Consider the following 19,122-nt stretch of genomic DNA (forward strand, 5'->3'; position numbering starts at 1 on the left):
CACACACACACACTATACTATACCTATAGAGAGACATTTAAAGCCAACCCAGACAGAGTAGGAGGAATCAAGATTGACACTTACTTTTTCAGAGGATCAATAACGGTCTTCTGGATCTGGTTGACCTGAAATATAAAGGACATTTGTTAAAACAAGCAATAATAACCTCTATATCAAGGGAAGCCACATTACAAATTGTTATTCATTGTCAAATTGAGTTACATCAGAAGTGAAGTCGGAACCAAATAGCTTCTACATCTCTCGCTCATTAGCTGCAAAGTAATGCCGCGGCACAAACATCAACACTTGTGTATATTTCAAACAGAGCACTCAAGAAAAAGGGGAGGGGGGGGGGCTTGCAAAGAAACTTTCATGACGTTGACTCTTTTATTGTACACAAGCCCTGAGGAGAAACCCCTGAATATTCATTGAGCTTGCGATACAAAAGGATGGAACTGTCAGGGGACGGACATGAAAGCAAAGCCCAACTGATTTCAAATCCTGTGGAGGGTGGGCTGCCTTACAAGATGAAAGTTCTTTACAAACAAACATTTTAACAATAACAGTTTATATTTTCCTGCATTCTCCTTCTGGTTGCCAGAACCGACAGGGGAGGGAAGGAGGGGAAGGGGGGTGTTAAATGGAAGTAAACGAACATCTCATCTCGAGGCCTCCAGCCCCAGCACCAAGTCTCATCGACAGAAGTTGGCGCACAATTAATAAAGTTTCCAGCGTCATTTACATTGCAGATTCAAAATGACTGCTACGACTGGATCTGCCAGCGTAACAGAGTTAAGTTAACCAGGCAATCAAGCCAAGTGAACAGCAAATGCTAGGGAACAGTGGAGGAGAATTTGAAGCAGTGAGATGTGAAGTGACAGCTGCATGAGAACAGTGAGCAGCTCCACTAATCATATGTTCACTTGCTATTGGAAGGACAGTCAATCACACCACAAGAAGGAAGCAAGATCGCAGCTGTGCTTTGTAAAAATGCCCTGACCATCTATGAGAACATACAGCAACACTCACTGCTTCACACAGGCAGATTTCCAAGTACAAAATGGTTGATTGTGGTTTGAGGGAAAACAGAGAACCAATAACAAATAAGTACATGGGAATTCACATTTTCTTTGTTTTACATATTCACACCATCTCCCCCTCCCCGACTTGAGCTGCGCTGCTGCTTCTAAGGTGAGAGCATGCAGCGAGGAGGGAGAAGAACAGCGGCAGATTTGCTTAAGCATGCTGGTGCCCTCTACCCTCTGCCCCTTCCCACAGAGAGGGGGGGGGCAGAGCTATTCCTTGGAGGCCCCGCAGAGCCTGAGGCCGGCGCTCAAGCAGCAGTCTCCATCAGTGAGTCACGGGGCAGAGGCCATCCCGGCACACAGGCCTCCCAAAAATACACACAGATCGCAGAGGAAATCAATATCCCTCCAAACGGAGCATCCTCTACTGCGCTGCCGCCATCTACACTGGGGCTCAGCTTCGGCAGCAGTGTGCCGGCGGGGCTGTGCGCCCTCCTCAGCCCCAGAAATAAACACACAGACCTGGGCCACTGCTGCCTTCATTATCGCTGCACGTTTTATCTGCTGGCTCTCTCACTTGTGGGCCCTGCGGCAGAACATCTCGTCTCAACACGGAGAAGAGCAAAGGGTGGATGCTTTTGTGTCTGTTTTGCTGGAGCAATAAGGTTTGCTGTTGGTGCCGTCAGAATCAACAGCCAGCTTGAAGGGAGAAGTTAGAGTAGTGTTCGAGTGAGCTGTGCTGGATTTTAAACACCTAGCAAACCTAGAGGTGATACACACAGCAGACTGACCAGAAAGTATTCACAATCACTATTTTGCCTTTAGCTCACTTTTAGCCACTCTACAAAAGGAGCCACATAGCCCAGCCCAAATCTGGAAGTGAACATTGTGTTAAGGTGAGGATTTTTATTTAGTAAGACTGAAAGAAGTGCAGAGAAAATCAGGTGTGACCTCGCTGTCAAAATCCACTCCGGATGAAAGTGGGAAAAAAAAAAAATAACCACGTCAATACAGTTGGTGACTGTTGTCCTCAACAAGTGAGAAACTGTGCTGGGATCAAAGTGCCTGGCTGAATCACTGTCAAACACATCAGAGTCACAGAACCAAACAGGAAAACTACACACCATATAGCCAGAAAATTGATCCACTACTACACACTATAGAGATTCTTTGGTACTCGAGACTGCTGAAAACATGAAAATACAAAACCACATTGAAATGAGAGACGACTGCCTGAAGCGATTTTAGCCAAGAGGAAAAAGTGCAGCAGGGAGACTTTGATGCTGAAGATACCTTCAAACTAAAGTTTTCAATTGACATGGAAAGAAGGGTAGATTTAGAGTACCCAACGTTACTTATCCATTCAGTCAAGTGTGCGTGGTTAGTGCCGTTTAAATTTTGTCTCCAGCTCAGAATTCAAAAGACAGTGAAAATGGAAAAGCTAATTTGATATTGTATAAAATCTGAAGAATGTGAAAGTGCTCTATCCTGAAAACAGTCAAACTGGCAGGAGTGCTCTCCTGGGCACTCAACCAAGCCAAGTCCTGGAACATACGCACCCCGGGTCACAAACCCACACATTCAGTCCAACCTACATTTTACTTTGTCTAGTCACTCAAAATGGCTCCTGTAAAATTTGATGAGCTGTGAGCAAAACCAATCTGAAAGACTGGTGTGTCAAAACTGAAGAAAGAAGGACAGAAACAAAAGTGATTGCGACAGAATAGTTGTTAAAACTCCACCCTACACTTTCCACATGTTTATTATGCAATATAATATTTTCTTTCATTTTCTGTCAAAGTAGAAATAAAGCTCCTCACATGACATCACGCTTAAAATGCACAAATATTATATATTAACTTATTGCATGATGAAATTTATTCACCAGCGTAACCTACTTAGATAGACAATATGCTCATTTCAAATGCGGACTTCAAAACATTTTTCCAGGAACTTAGGTTGCTGCTTGGACACTTCCTCGCTCACGTTCCTTGGGGAACAGCTTATGGCTTGATTTTCTATGGAAACTGAGTCCACTTCATGAGGGTTCACAGAAAATATAAATCATGTCCTCTCAACCCTATATGTACATTTCCAGGTGACAGATGGTCTGTTATTCCTGCGATACTACACTACACTTTCACCATGGAATAATAAATTTATCCACTGTTTTCAAAGGTATTCATTTTCTCCCCCTTGTTGGCTCGTTGTTGTGGGAAAGGTTATGAAATCATTCTGGTTCAAAACAAAATATGAAAAGAAAGGGGAATATTTTTAAGGCAACAAATGTGAAAAGCCTAGAACACCTACTATCAGGGCAATGAGTCAAGAAAACACAGATGGAAAAAAGTCAATCGGTATATGCCTTAGTGTGATCTCCTGTGTTCTCTCCTGTATTTTTTCCTCTTTAAATGTCTACCCTTCACAGTGGAGTGCCTTGAGGATGCACACATGCGGTGCCACTATGATTCACATTATAACTACCTGTGGCGATGATTCTAATCAAAAACTGAAGTGCACCCGGAAAATAATCTGAAGAGGCCTGACAGCCAAAGAAGAGATCTTCACAAAGTACAGCTGTGGAAGAGCAGGCAAGAGTACGCTGTACTGCTTACAGTTCTGGAAAGAAATGTCTGCCTAACTACGGTCGGCCCTTAGGACAAAACATACAAGAGTGAGAAGTAAAAACATTAAAAGAAATGCCTTCCAAATCAACAAATGCTGCAAATGTCTAAACGCAACCAACAGAAATGTAAAACATGAAAGCAAATGTAAATGAAGGAAGGGATGGACCATATTTTGGCTACACTGGTTGGATGACAACGTCGGGCTTGGTCTGCCTGTCGGCGTCTGTCAGTACGCTGATACGATCTGAAACGCTGGTGATTCCTCGGGTGTTTTTTCATCTGGTGCTACTAAAAAATGTAGAGCTGCAGGAGGGATTTGAGAAGTTTATAGTGTTTACGCGTATTATAAGTTTTATAAATTCATGCTCATTACAGTTGCTCTACTCCATGAACTAACTTTTTGCTGTAACCTTTCAAGACTATATGGGTGACCCGTCAATGTAAAAAAAAAAAAGAGTTGAACGGAAGCCAAATGTTTGTTTCAGTACGTAATGCAAGCAATACAAATGACTTGTTCACTTCTCAAGCTGTGAGATATTGTTATGAATTTTGTGGCAGGGCTTATTTTCTGGTTGGAAAAAGGCCCTTCTATTGTATGAGTTATTTTAGACACCAGTGAGTCACAAATGCATCAATTTTCACAGCTGATAACCAGTAGCTTGAGCTTATAGAGGATGATACCACAGATGCTTTTCAAAAACAGCAGAAGGAAAGACATACGGATAGTTTTTAGTCCACAGGCAGCACAATATTGACAAATCTGAAAACATGCAATTTCAACAAAACCTTGTCCAGTTTCCTACTTTGTATGTCTGAGGAAAAACATGTCACCTGATACCAATCTAAAACCAACAACAAGTGCCAAAATAAAAATGAAAATAAAAAAAAAAAAACAAGTAGAGAAAACAGAAAAAAAGTAAAGTGGCATATTAAAAACGTAGAATATGAGAATGAGTCTGACCTTCTCCTGGTTGAAGGCGTCCATCCTTCTCATGGCTGTATCTAAAGCAGTCATGGACTCGAGGAAGGCCTGGTCCTGCTCACACAGCGGGTTACTCAGCAGGTCTGCAGAGATCTTCACCGCTGCCTTGGACATGGCTGACAACCACACGTACACATACAAAAGCAAAGAGTACTGTTAAACATAGTACAATAACTTTGTGACAAGACAGTTGTTATAAATGGTTAATGAAAATGTACACATCTGCACATTTTAATCCAATTCAGTGCCAGACTTTTACATTGTTCTTACACTGTGGAGGGATTTTTTTGTGGATTAAACAAAGACTTTAAGCGTTTCATCTCTGCATGTGTTTCCATGTGGTAGGGCATTCAAAAGTGAGCTTTTGGGAAAGAGCACAAGTAGAATGGCACAGTGCTGCCCCCATTGTAAAAATCTGAGGGGGTGGTGGGGCTGTCTGCCGTATTGAATATTCACCAGTGCACCAAGAATCTTTGCCATGTTTCTACACTGACAGCACCAATTACTGTTAATCTGCACACATGCCACTTTGTTTAGACACAGAGCACATATCAGATTATGGCTTCAGTATCAAAATAAATGAGCTGTACTGAGTAGACACAAGCTGACAAGAGGAGCCATGTTTTGAAAATGGGCTTTATGGAGATCTGGAACAGTCACTGGTCTTTTCACACTGCCTTGGGATTCTCTCGAGACCAATTTTCAACCAATCAATTATCACGGTGTGTTGTTTCCGCACCTCTCTCCATTTGAACTCCAGGTAACAAATGGCTGGGTTTGACCTTGTCTGATATGACTAAGGGTCATGTTGATTAGAGGTTCAGGAAAACCAAAAGGTGACCTGAAAATATTAGCAGTGAGCAAAGAAGTGAAACTCATACCCCTTGAGTTATCCATATTAACTAGTTTACCGTCCGTCATTTAGCTTAATTGACACCGTGAACTGGAACACCCCCTAAAAAATATTGTTGTCCCTCACCAGATGACTGTCAGCAAGTTCAATAGAGCTGTGCATATCACCACCTTTGATTTGATAAATGATAGCCAATATAGAGAGCAGTGTATAAAATTTAGTGCTGACATGCGGAGTAGGTCCACTTCTTTGTTCGGTTGCAGTTGGTGGAGATGGGACCTGTGCAACAGATGGAATCCATTAACGATAATGAGGCCCTGACAGCTATGACACTTTGATGATGCAGACATCCATATTCCAGAGCACAAAGGAGAGGAAATGAAGAAGCCTCTCACTGCTCCATCCGTCCCCGCTCCCTCCACCCCCACAACTGACTACTTACCACAGGCCATGCCTACTGCTACTTCCCAAATACAAAAATCAAAAACCAACAAATAAGCAAATACGCGGAGAGTAAACATGGTTTCTGTGGCAGACAAATGCACAAATAAATGACGGCAGATATGGTACACAAATTGAGCCCTCACTGAATATTGCACAAACAGAAAGACAAAACATGTACCTGCTACGATAGCGGAGAAAAGCCTATAAAAGAAGATTAAGGCGGAGGCTCATACTCTCTCGTCTCATTTGTCGAGTCGTTTGGAGAGCTAACACACAAACCAAGACAACCGAACATCTTTCTAGCCCTGAAAAACCTGCCAAGCAACATCAGGTATGTTGGTGAACAAGTGGAGATCAATGGCACACCAGGCGGTAGCACACAAGTTGGTGGCAGAACATACCTAAATCAGCCTCGGTGCTTTTCTTCATGTCTTTGTGAAGCTTTTTCGTCTGATCCTCCAGCCTGTGGGACACGCAGAAAAATAATTATCAGCCAGCTTCTTGTTTAAAACTACAGCAAAGCATCAGCAATCATAACAATCAAACTAATTCCTAATAATCTAAACATATACTTGACTCAAAATGAATTTTATTCACTCTAAACACATTGATATGGACAAAGACAACACAGACATGGATTAAGAAAACACCAACCTAGAAAAAGAAATTTGAGATATAAAGAAATATGGTTGAAGAAGGAATTACACATTTCACTGATTCCACATAAAATCTGTTAGCTAATTAACAATACAGGGAATCCTTCTTGTTACTGTCAACTACATTTCCGCTCAAAAGCATTAATGTCTTCAGTCATTCCACTGCACATATTCCATTGATGGGTGTTAAAAATGGCAATTACCAGACTATGGAGGCTGAAAACACATGCCATTCATTATATCAATTAAGGCAAACAAGGGGTTTAGAATCTCCCCTGAGACCTCTATCATATCACTTCTCCTGGCTTGATGAAAAATGCAATGTGGTGGGGTCTCACTTCCATCACTGCATTTCAAGGATTGTAATAAATAGGAAGACAGTAACTGTAATCCCACCGGATTTCTGGTGTGGTCACTGACCACAGCAAAAGTAAGACACTAGTAAAACAGATATGGCCATTTCAGAAGAGCCAACCAAAAATGGAATTGTTCAGCAGCTGGGAAACAAGCACACAGTGGGTTACTGCAGTATACTCACAGGTGCATAAACCAAACATAAACCGTTAAAACTAAGGGGTTGAAATTATTCCCAATTATTATTATTATTATTTGTTTATTGGTGAACCTTTAATATTTCCACAGAGAGCTCTGTATTTCATGAAACAAAACCCTTTTAGCAGGACAGTAAAAGGAACGTTCGGCTCCAGAAATGCAATGTAGTGTATCATCACAGGATAGCATGTGGGGTCCTGGGAAACTTCCCAACAGCAGTCACAAAAATCTAATATTTTGTGGAATAAGCTCATGTCAGATTGCACTTGTATTGCAACAGCTTTGATTTGAAGATTGTCATCTGTAATTGCAATTTCATTTATTCATTTGTTTGTTCTCTCTACAAAGAGCCTGCAAACTCTGAGGATGTCGGGTCTAAAGGCAACTAAAAATGATTAATATTTTTTATCATAACTTGTCCTCTACATGCTTTTGTGTTCCTTGACGTGTTTTAGGATTTTATACTAAATCGCCACAGACCAGATGGAGGTTGTTCCAAAAATGTCATTTGCAGTAAATGATGTAACTTCATCCCTTACTGTTCACACCACGGGGAAAAAAAACATTCTGTCAGAACAATCTCCACAGTAACTTCTTGTGTCCCTCTCACCAATTAGATGTAACTGGGTCTCACAAGGCATATCAGCCTTTCTCAAAAGTAATGAAAATATACTGTTACAATTCGGATATTTACAAATGAGCATTTCTAACTGCGGCAAAGGCTTCTCCTTTAACAGTTAGTCTAATCAGCAATACTTCAAGCAGCATTTAGTCAGTATCTAATAATTAAGACGGCTTCTCCCTGTTTTTATAACATATTACATATCTGAACATGAAGAGTTAAAGCATCACAGAATACCTCGAGCTTTTAAAACCTGCCCTTAGAGACAGTATTTCCATGCAGCTATTGTATTACAAATCCGTTTTGAGTCATACCAGCAACTAAAAAATTGCTTCTGACACTTAAACATCTGGAAATGCGGATGTGGTCAGTTTTATCATTTCTGTCTTTGTGATAGTGGCGAGCAGAAGCAGTGGATAAATCGAACTACATAACTACGCTTTGTACTGAATAATGTAAAACAAATCAAAACTAAAATAGTGTCTTGTCGCTTGGCTGATACAGTTACTGTTACACTGGAGAGTGACGAAAGGAGACAAACATGAGATGAGGAAAATAACAGCATAATGGCAAAGCCCAGCCAGTCATGGAGACTGGGTTGCAGGATAGTGGGTGAAAGCATTTCACTATGTAAACAAACTAGTACACTCTGAGACCAATGCCTGTACACTCAAAATGTGTTCTTGTAGTGCTTGTTTGTGCATGTGAAACTCATGTTCCAGACACTACCTCCTACTTAAAAATGTGTTGCACAATACTGTTGCATCTTCCCTACTCTGTCAGCACTGACAGTGAGAGAGCCATTCTGGATGAGTGCCAGGTGAGCCTGGAGTCTCTATCCAAAAGGTGTTAATAGAGCGACCTATTGGAACAGCTGCTGCTCCTTGCACTAGTGCCCCAATGCCCTGTGCCGCCACAATCATCACGCCACATTGCCTGGTGAAAACTGGAAAGACACTGCTGCATTTTCTCAAGACTTTCAAGCACAAACGCTGAGTATGCCACGAGGTAACGAACAGGCATTCCACTATGTTTGTTTGAACATTCGCACCAGATTCCTTTTAGGTAGACAGCTGGTCATTGCTATTCACACAAGACCCAGGTCAGGCACTGAAGTTCGATGTAAATCACTGCAAAAAGCAAGAATTAAAACAGAGCTTGTGTAAAACTATTTGAAAACTAGAAACTTTCTAGTTTCAGAAAATTGGAGCTGGCCAAAGAAATAGTTACACTAGAAACTAAGCAGAGTAGTACATGATGAATGAATTTCCCACCTCCATGTTATTAAATGGATAGCCACAAAAGGTAAATACACAAACCTTTACTACATGCTGATACAGCATAGTAAACTCTGTATATATCAATTAAGGGATTTTTTTTTTAAAAAGATGCACAATTTGTCACCAGGAGGGCAGAGTAAAGTTACAGTTTTAGGCATACAATGTCAGAATCACCACATACTGCAAAAATGAGAGTCTAAGGCAAATTTCCCATTGAGTGAATGAAGTTACTCTAGTTAGGTCATAACTATTTGCACCAACCCTGCTTCTAATCAAAACACTGTTAGTATGTTATGAATGTTATGTGAAAAATATTGACTTTTATACACTTTAATCAGATTTTGTTGCTCTTACATATTGACATCAGTATTGGGCTCAAAAATCTCTCTACTTTTATTAATAACATAAAAGCACAAGTTAAATTTCACAAAATATTTTATTAGTGAGGCAGACAAAATGCAAAAACAGTACTCGTGGTTCATGCCTAAGCATACTGAAATTAGGCCACAGATACACCATGATGTGTTGATATGGATCTCTAGGGTGGAGAACAAAAATGTCTGAACATGCCTGCTGCTCTGACTCATCTATAAGGTCTATTGGCACCACACCTTCCTGATAAAGGGCCCTCCTACTCAACAAAACCTGAGAGGAAAATGGTGCTCCCACTCATTTTGCTGGGCCCTCGGGGAGTTTCAATAACCTCAGCCTCGCAGTAAGACAGGGCCCGGATGTAGTGAGCGTTCAGGTCTCGGGTTTTCTAAATGCTCTGAACCCCACTCTCCTTTGTTTGAGAGAAACACTGAAATAATAGCCATCAGCTGTTTACAAATTTAGACCAACAAATAGAACAAAGATACTATATGTATAATTAGGAGTACTTTGGAAACATGTAAAGCCAAAACACAAAACACCCACAATTAAAATTGTTCAACACACAACAACAATCTGATTTTAGATCAATGTCCAGACAATTCTAAAAAGATCTCTCAGTATTTTCAGATTTCCACCAACCTCATTACAGCATGTCTGGTGCAATTTTATTTTATTTTTTTTACTTCACTCTTCTTTGACTTGAGGAGATTGAGGAGAGTTTATGCAACATGATCAAATTATTCTGACTGAATTCTCCATATACTGATGCTAGTTATAGTATAAAACCAATACTTACAAAAAAATAAAATATATTATGTGGGCAGACACATGATGTGTGAAAATTCGCATTTAACTAAACTGTAGGTACAAAAACACAGTCTCGAACATGCATACATGGACTTCCAACACACTTGGCAGCACACACAAAGTATGTTTAGTAAACTGTAAAACCTGTAACAGAATCACATTGTCCAAATGGACATGGACAACACATACAGAAACCACAGTAATCGTCTGCCTCATAAACTTTGGTTCAAAATGCAAACTTACTTTTGGAGTTTGTCATATTCTCGTTCGAAGTCTCGTTCAACCTAAAATAAAAGGAATGCATGTCATGGAAAATTCAGTGATTTCCTTATTCAATTTGTATTCATTTGAAACAGTCTGCAACTAATTTTGAGGAAAAAAACATTTCAACATTATCTTAAAAATGACTACACAAATGAAAATGAATAAAAACTTTTGATATGAGAGATGTAAAACAGGTCACCAAAAATGGCTATATGTTTGTAGTCTTAAGGAATAATGCAGATAAGTTGGTGCAGTCTTAAATGTTTTACTACTCAGCCATCTTCATAACTACTGTCTTTACCTGAAAAATGAATGGGCTATGTAATTTCTCAGGGTCTTTCTTTGTCAGCATGAACAACTCAATAAAGAAAGTTGAAATGCAGGTGATATATATGTAAATCAAGCTGACAGGGCTTACATGACATGGGTCTGCTGTCTACTCTACCTGCGTATAAATCACACTGGATTCATTCATGAGACAGCTGTCACCCTGCCTCTCACAAAGACTCCAGCCTTCAGTGCAGTTCTATAGACAACACTGATAAACCTGAAAATTACACTGAGTGGAACTGAAAAATTACCAAACAAAGCCCTAGTTTCAGTTCTCTACTATGCCCTCTCTCTCTCTCTCTCTCTCTCTCACTTTTGTTGGCCAGTTGATTAAATTACGTTAAACTTTGGTTTCACTGAATTCATTTCCAGATAGCAATGCCAGGTCACCAAAGCTGGGCCGGGCTGTGAAGGAGGGTGGGCTGACACAGGTTGACCCGTACAAAAAGACCCACCGAGTTGGTCTGAATGCGGTATGAGATAGCTTGTTCTACCATGTCTCGGAAACATGTCAACCGAGAGGTCTCATATGGGTTCCTGTCTTGTGGTTCTGTGGGCTCCTGGATGTAAACACAGTGGCCAAAACAAACGAGGGAGGGAGTTGATACTTTGTCACTAGTGGATCATCTAACTGGGCAGCGTTTAACCCACTCCATGGGTTTTGCTTAGGATGGCACAGGAAGCTGGAAACCCAGTCCGACAGTGGCTACCGGGCCACAGACCCATTACGGTGGAAGTGGTTTTCCCCAGCAAGAAGAACACCCACTCACTGTCCCTTCAAGGTAACCACCCCTGCCCCCTTGAATGGCTAAAACAAATTGGCATCCAATAAGTCTTTTGGCTGTGGCACACCAATGACAGTATTTAGACTACTATACGTGTTGAATAAGCCATTTTGTGAAGCTTAACTACAAGTAAGCCTTAACAAAAGCCAACCCTCCACACCTTTTCCTTAAAAAAATACTGCCTTTTTTTTAATCAAAATCTTTTTGAGAAATGTGTGAATGGAGTGAAAGTTTGTTCGAGTGACTTACAGTTTTAGAGACAATCTGTTTCTTTGGTTGTCCAATCTTGAAAGGAATCCTGAAATGAAACAAAAAGCAATGAGAGGTGATAGACATAAGCAACTGGAAAATGACTACCTAAAAGGTGAGATTATTGAATGCTTAGATTGTCATCAGTCACATGACGCCTGACTAGAGGTCAGTGCAGGTCTTAGGGTGACCAAGCACCTCTTTTAGATCACTGGCACAGACAATCAGAGGCTGTTAATCCCTGTTCCTCTCAAGTATGCAGTCAGTGCCATGCACATTAACTTCATGTCATCGCTGATCACATCTGGCTCCCATTGTAAGCGGATATCAGTCAACAGAGGTGGTTGTCCCCTCTTCTGTGTGCTTTTGCTGCATGATCCCAGCTGGCAATCTAACACAGATGCTACACTGCGTGTCAGAAAAATAGTGAGCCCTCTGCAGAATGTCAGGCAGGCACATCCGTATATTAGGACTCAAAAAGACAGAGGAAACAACAATCAACACCAAAACATGCCACGTGGTTTATCGCATCTGCAATAGTTACACGTAATTTTCAGAATGAAGTACAACTTTTCTTCACTCGTGAAAAAACAACACACGGAGATCCAAACTCGAATTTTGGCAAAAGAAAAAGAAACCTGCTCCGTCTTAGTTAAAACACAATCTTTTATCCCCATTTCAAAACCCTGCCTATGCCCTAATAAGTTGCCGCCGAGCATCACAGTGCCTTGGGAATCCGTGAAACAGAAGACACTGCCGTACCAATGTGATTGGCTGTAGGTTGTCATTGATGTGGCACTAATGGTCTGAAATCTAAGCTATATGATGGACAGTTGCTGCTGACAGGCAGGGTGAGGCAGCAGCTGCGTCAAAAGAAAGGTGTGTAGACTAATGAGATGGAAAAGAGAGGGTGTGATGTAGGGCCTCGTTGTGCAACCAGGGAACGCTACTGATGTGTGGGGAAGATCCTTTTGATGACAGCTCAATCACAAAACTCAACATGGTCAAATAATAGCAGGATTAATCTAGTTTTTAAAAAAATAAAGAAACTGGTTTCACAAGCGGCTCAGGTATCAAGATTTCATTTGATTTGCTGATTCGGTGGCATGCTTCGGGTTATCAGATATCAATTGCTCTGACCTTGCTTTCAATAAGGACACTGTTTTCAATGAAGATATAAACACGTACGTCAGTGATTTAGATCCGAAGGAATTACAAATGCCAAAAACATTTTGTTGCTTTGGGCTGAGGAAAGTAGTTTCACCTACGATGTCATCATTTGGGTGAGCCAACGTGGAAAATAACCACAGGAATTACTCAACTCGATCTTATGTGACTCACCTTCTCTGATTGCCTGATAGTTACGCTACTACGTCACACTAAATACAATACATACGTATGTAGCCGTTTTTAAAATTGTATGGGATTCCTCTCACAAAAAACAACAGCTGTATAATTTAACGGAGACTTCTGTGAATGTAAACTAAGGCCTGAGATCAAACAGTGCTCCTCCAAAGCTACAATAACAAGGAGCAACCTCCCACAGCCACAGTACGTCTTGCAAGTACAGAGTTCTAGATCAAATTTAAGACAAAACAGCCAGTTAAGAACCAGTCCAGCCCCGTCATACATGTATCAACCAATCACAAAAAGTTTATAACTTGCTGTCCGTAAACTAGTTTTTAGCGTTGAGCACATATCCCATTATCCCGTCCCATCAGTGTTGCTGAGCACCTACTTGTTGTGACGACTGTCCTACTTGTTAATGCCGTATTTTTATGTTTGGTACATGCCCTCATTATTTGTGAGACGTTTACTCACTTTTTCCAGAGTTGGTGATTGATGAATCTGCATTTCAGGCAGCAACTCCAACTACACACAGCTACACAAATGACTCATATAAACTATTAAGTTTGAAACTGTGGCTATGCATTTACTGCTGGCATAAATTACAAAATGAAAGACACACATTGATCTGAGGGAGTTTTCCTTGTCGCTACTTTTAACAATATTTGTAACTGTTTTAGTTTGTTTGTGTATATGACGGCTGAATTGTCTACTGATGCTTTATTTGTGTAATATAATAGTCTTAAACCAAGGTAACGAATTGGACATTAAGTTTTCTACCAACATTGCGCAACATTTGGAAACAGCTTTTGATACTCGCTCCCATTTGGTGGGTGTATCAGGAAGAAAATCATGACATCCACAGAAAAAAAACCCAGTGGAAGAATTAAGTATAAGCATTGCAGCAGTGCTCCAAACTGTCATCACTGCACCATGAAAGATATATTTAAAATGTTTGCTTTCAATGCTCTTATTTTTCTATGTTCTGGCAGGGACAGGACCCAGGATATATTTCTAGATGACATCAAGAGTATCTGCTCAAGTGTAACTATATTACAGTGGATTTTCCCTTTAATGTACCAAAGGCTATACTTGCTTGGAAAAAACTGAAGGGAGCCCTTAATGCGATATATTCGAGAGTATATGTGCTTCTGCAAAGAGCCAAGGGAAAGTGGTCACTCTCTTCAGCTGCTCATGAGAACTGGCAAACACACCGAGTGAAGTGTGCTTCGGGGAGGGAGAGAGAAACTGCAAGCAGAGGGAGAGAATGAGAAAGAGGGAGGATGGTAGTCACTGTGAGAATCATTTCTAATGTTTCTTCACACAGCAATATTTCTGTAGGGGCTATCACATTTAGAAACATTGGTAAGTCCGGTCCTGTGAACCCAGAACTAGCATCTGACATGGCACAGGCCCGGCCACAAGACAGCTGAAGACACAAAAATTGTGTGACACAAACTGAAGTCCAGAATTTTATTAAGCCAAATTTAAGCCTCGCAATGCAGACGTGGGTTAAAGCATAAATAGGAATAGGACTTTTAGAGAATCACAGACACTCATTGAACGTTATTGACAATATTTGGTCATTGCCCATTGTCAGGTTCATATGCATTAAAAAGGACTCCTTTATACACTTGCTGTCATGATTGAGAAGTTTGCCAACTTGCATTTACAGAGCTATCTCATCTTTGCTGTAATGGGATACGCGTCACCGCCATCAAGTAAGCACGTAGGCATGAACAAAGACATAAAAGTCTTCTCTATCCGGGCCACATTATGCACCGAGTGGAAGAACCAATGGCTTTTCTCTAAAACGGCAAATGTATAACCATTAGAGGAGTAGTGCATCATTCGACCTCAGATATTCCACGGAGCACAGAGGGCTAGTTGAAGATGTTGGGAAGTGGAATTGTTCTGATGATGACCCCAAAGTCAAATCTCTCACGTCATAGAACCAAGTGTGCAGGCTCTGCTGGAATGCATCAGTCAGCAGAGCCCATAAAGGACTCTTTTCACTGGTCGAGCACCCCACTCTTGACCTTGTGTTTGGCGGTGCGTGCTGGTAGAAGTGTTGCTTGCCAGCTATTGACTATCTGACTGAACTGAGTGACGCCAACTTGCTTACGGTCTTGCCTGAAAATGACACTAAGAATGTGTCACGTATCATAAAGCGAGCTACTATACATGCACGTCATAGTTGCGCTGAAAAAGTTAGTTTCTCCTCATTTCCTCTTGAAGTCAATTCCTGGCTTGTGAGAAACAAGCAGTGAATTATGCAAACCTCTTTTTAAACTTGTTAACTGCCACACACAAGGGAGGACTGGTATAATGAACCTCCGCATACTTGGAAGACAAGAAAAAGAAAAAGTCAGTCATAGATGAATCCTGAGTGATACAAAGAAATGTACAATATACTGTCCAACGAACAAGACAGAATACAACTGTCGTTAATGTTACTGGGCTGCAAAAAAAAAAAAGAGGAGGCCAGCATCACTGACTGCAAATCAAAACGTCTATAATGTTAGGATGTTGTACAAATAGGTAACTATTGTCTTAGCGACCATTTCTTTGCATTTTTTTTTTTTAAATAACCAGAAAGATCTGAAAATGATTCCTTTTTTCTGTTTAATTTTCAGGGAGGCCACCAGCTAGATGCCCTGAGTTTCCATATAATCGCCAAATGACTTTGGAGCAAACTTTTGAAATGTCTCAAAAAATATTTTTTAAAAAAGGCAAGAAAATAGAGTGAAAAACCAGGACTTCACTCAAAATCACATACTTGTTTTCCTTGTTTATAGTACGTACTACATCTGCTCTGAATAAGTACGTACTGTTTCAAACAGTATGCATACAATTAGGACATACCTCAGCATAATACCGCACCTTAAACTTTAACTGTCAAAGTTTATAGTGCGATATGAGTTTCCTTCATACAGCTCAAGCTCGTTTATTCTCACGCAAGACACTGTGGCGTAGCTGCGCTGAGGCTTGTGGGTCTGAATGGCCAGAAAAACATGCCGTTTCCAATCAGTTTTTCTAAAGAAACACCTTAAAATGTCCATTAATTCATACATTATGGAAGACAAGCGTGTGTCATAAATCAAACTGTTCACATCCCGTCGTCATTTATTGCACCTAATTCCATAATTATCTGTAACTCTATACAAAACTACACATTTGTTTAAAAGTATACATTTAGGTATGAAGTGATAACAATGACATGGTGATCATTGTCATATCCTTTGTCAATTAGAGTTAAAATTAATAACTTCACTGTTGATTTATCCTCCCACTTATTTTCTCAATTACTCTTCAATGCTGGCTATCAGATGTCCATTACAATAAAAGGTGACATCTTAAAATTGATTGGTTTTCGTGACCAGCTTTCTAAAACCCAAAGACATTCATTTTCAATCACATATAACAACGAAAAGCGCCACATTCTCACATTTGAGAAGCTGGAATCACATCCTGTTTTCCATTTCTGCACGAAAAATAACTTGAAAAGATAGTTGGCCATCAAATATTTGCAGATAGACTTTTTTTTTTTCAACCACCGATTGAGCTAATCATCTCAGCTGTAAGGCCTGCAGACAAAACTGTCAACTTCCCCCCTTAAAAGCTAAGATAAGCTGTGCTAAGCTGACAGAGGCATCTTTTGTGCTTCTTGCCGGTAACATAAGATGTGTGTCTTATTTACTAGTAGTCAGAAATGGAGGCATCCAACACATCAAACTTGTGTTTTACTATGAGAACAACATTTGAGTGTCCAAGAAGCTTGAAAACACCTGATGAATCCCACAGTGCGCTGCCAACAGTTAACATGCTAGGAGTGTCCAAAAACAGATTTCTTGTTAAAGTTGTTCCACTCTGTCTACAGCTGCTTTATCTGAGTCTGTCGTAATGTGCAAATACACAAAACTTCATGTCCGTGGTAACAGCAAAAGTGTGTCTTTATAAAAACTTGTGAGCAAAGAATTAACAGTTTGTAGCGTACATGTCGTAGTAGTTTGTAGTAGACATCTACAAATATAGGCAATACGATAATATTGTTTCTGATGTTTATGCTGTATGTGTATGGTATGTCTAACATGCTTGAGTTGATGCATGTTGTTTTTCTTAACTTCAGTTAATTCCAACAAATGCTTTACGTCAGCACCACTGTGTAATTGTTGCGTCATGATATCAGTTGTTTTTGTCTTCAGTCATTGGTCAGCTTTAGTCACAGCTACAGTTTTACACAATGGCTACCTCAGATAAATGCCACAGTTTCCAAAGACGCAATGTATCAAGAATATAGGAGTACATTCAATAATCACAAAACAGACTGCACGAAAACCTGAGGAGAAAACGTCGTGATTCGTCATGAGCACTGTTTAGTTCTTTGCTTTTCTCCTACTCTCTGTGCTCACATGAACTGTATTTTAATACAGCGGAATTCCCAAACAAAGCTGTTCTCATTTCAATATTTTCTGTTTCTGTTTTCAGATGATGGAAAGAGTATAAAATAGTGACAGAAATGTGGCTCATTGAGACTACATGTTGATCAAGCTGCTGCTCTGCGCTGCTAAAATCCTGATTTTATCACTGCAACGTCGTCCTACATTCTCACATAGACAGAAGTTAAAGACAGCAGCTGTGCTGTGAATTCAACTATATTTACAGAAAACTCAAAGCTGCTACCACACAACACAGAGAAATGCAGTTCCTTTAACTAGTCTGTGCTTTGTTACTTGGTTAAGGGTTTAGATTTCTTTAGGAGTTGCACTACTAACCTGGGCAATGAGCCGTGTTATTTATTCAGTTTTTATCATGTTGGAGTTGCCAGTTTTACAGTTTTGCACTGGATGGAAACATCTGTGTACGTTTCATACTATGCTGCATTACACAAAGGCATACAGTGTGTCCAAATAAAATTCACTGAAGTGAAATGCTAATTTTTGCCCTTTTTTGTAGAAAAAAATAGACATTTTGATTAATTTGTAAAATAGGCAATAGATGAATGGATAGAAAAGCAGTGGTTAGTGGCAGCCTAGATGAATCTAACAGCTTGTGGGCAGTAGTTAACAAGTTGCAGGTGTCAACACACTGACTTACCTATATAATTTACGGGATACACATTGAATACTATACTATACGTATACGTAGCAACCACTATCTACTAGCTAGGAACAGCTGACTGCTGTCGACTAATGATCAAATCGGGTTAAGTGGCTTCATCACTGACCTGCTGACCTGGCTATTAGCTACACCAAGTTTCCAGGTCATGCTAAAGGCACAACCTGGGCTTGTTTTTAACAGTACAGACAAGCAGCAATACCTTAGGATAGCAGTTATTTTTGTTTTTGTGGGTTATTTCCTCGTTAATTCCTCATTTAACCAACCTCACTAGCAGCTAGCTAACAGATTTAGTACTAGTAACTAGTTACACGACTTTATCAAACATCGAAGTAAGCTAACCTGACGGGCTGCAACACTGCCGCTTTAACAAAACGATTTATAGAAACTGCTTTGTGCAAACCATTCCCTAAAACGAGTACAAAAAGGGTAATTAAGTGAGGTTTTATTCCTGTGCCTCTGAGTTGTACGAGCTACAGCTAACTCCTGCTCCACTGCACTGTCTGTGTAGCGTGTCCAGGAATTAGCCGGAGCCCGGTCGACAAGGCAGCCCTAAATTACTACGAATGAATTCGGTAAAGTTATATTTTCTTCTAATACGAGACATTAATCATGTAGCCACGATACATACCAGCTCATTTTGAGTGAACTTTTACTCCGGTTTCATCAGGTAGTTTTATTCTCTTCCGAGAATCATCCCTGTTTACCAGCCAACAGCCGAGCATTAACCAGGAAGTCCGGAGAGGAGCTGAGCCGCTCGTGTTTCCTCCATGGAAGTTTTTTTTTTTTTTTTTCCGGACAAAAAC

General features: G+C 40.3%; 1 protein-coding gene across 1 annotated transcript in view; it reads right to left on the minus strand.

Moving 5' to 3' along the window:
- Positions 1–19,056, minus strand: part of bin3 (bridging integrator 3) — a 29,029-nt gene extending 9,973 nt beyond the window's left edge. Inside the window, exons 1-6 of the mRNA XM_008288649.1 lie at positions 18,948–19,056; positions 11,852–11,900; positions 10,467–10,507; positions 6,333–6,394; positions 4,614–4,750; positions 85–125 (exon numbers count right to left, since the gene is read on the minus strand). Coding sequence (XP_008286871.1) covers positions 85–125; positions 4,614–4,750; positions 6,333–6,394; positions 10,467–10,507; positions 11,852–11,900; positions 18,948–18,955 — 338 coding nt within the window. The 5' untranslated portion in view covers positions 18,956–19,056. The remainder of the gene's footprint in view (positions 1–84; positions 126–4,613; positions 4,751–6,332; positions 6,395–10,466; positions 10,508–11,851; positions 11,901–18,947) is intronic.
- Positions 19,057–19,122: the final 66 nt, after the last annotated feature.

This window comes from Stegastes partitus, unplaced genomic scaffold (genome assembly GCF_000690725.1).
Source record: "Stegastes partitus isolate 25-593 unplaced genomic scaffold, Stegastes_partitus-1.0.2 Scaffold568, whole genome shotgun sequence".
NCBI lineage: Eukaryota > Metazoa > Chordata > Actinopteri > Pomacentridae > Stegastes > Stegastes partitus.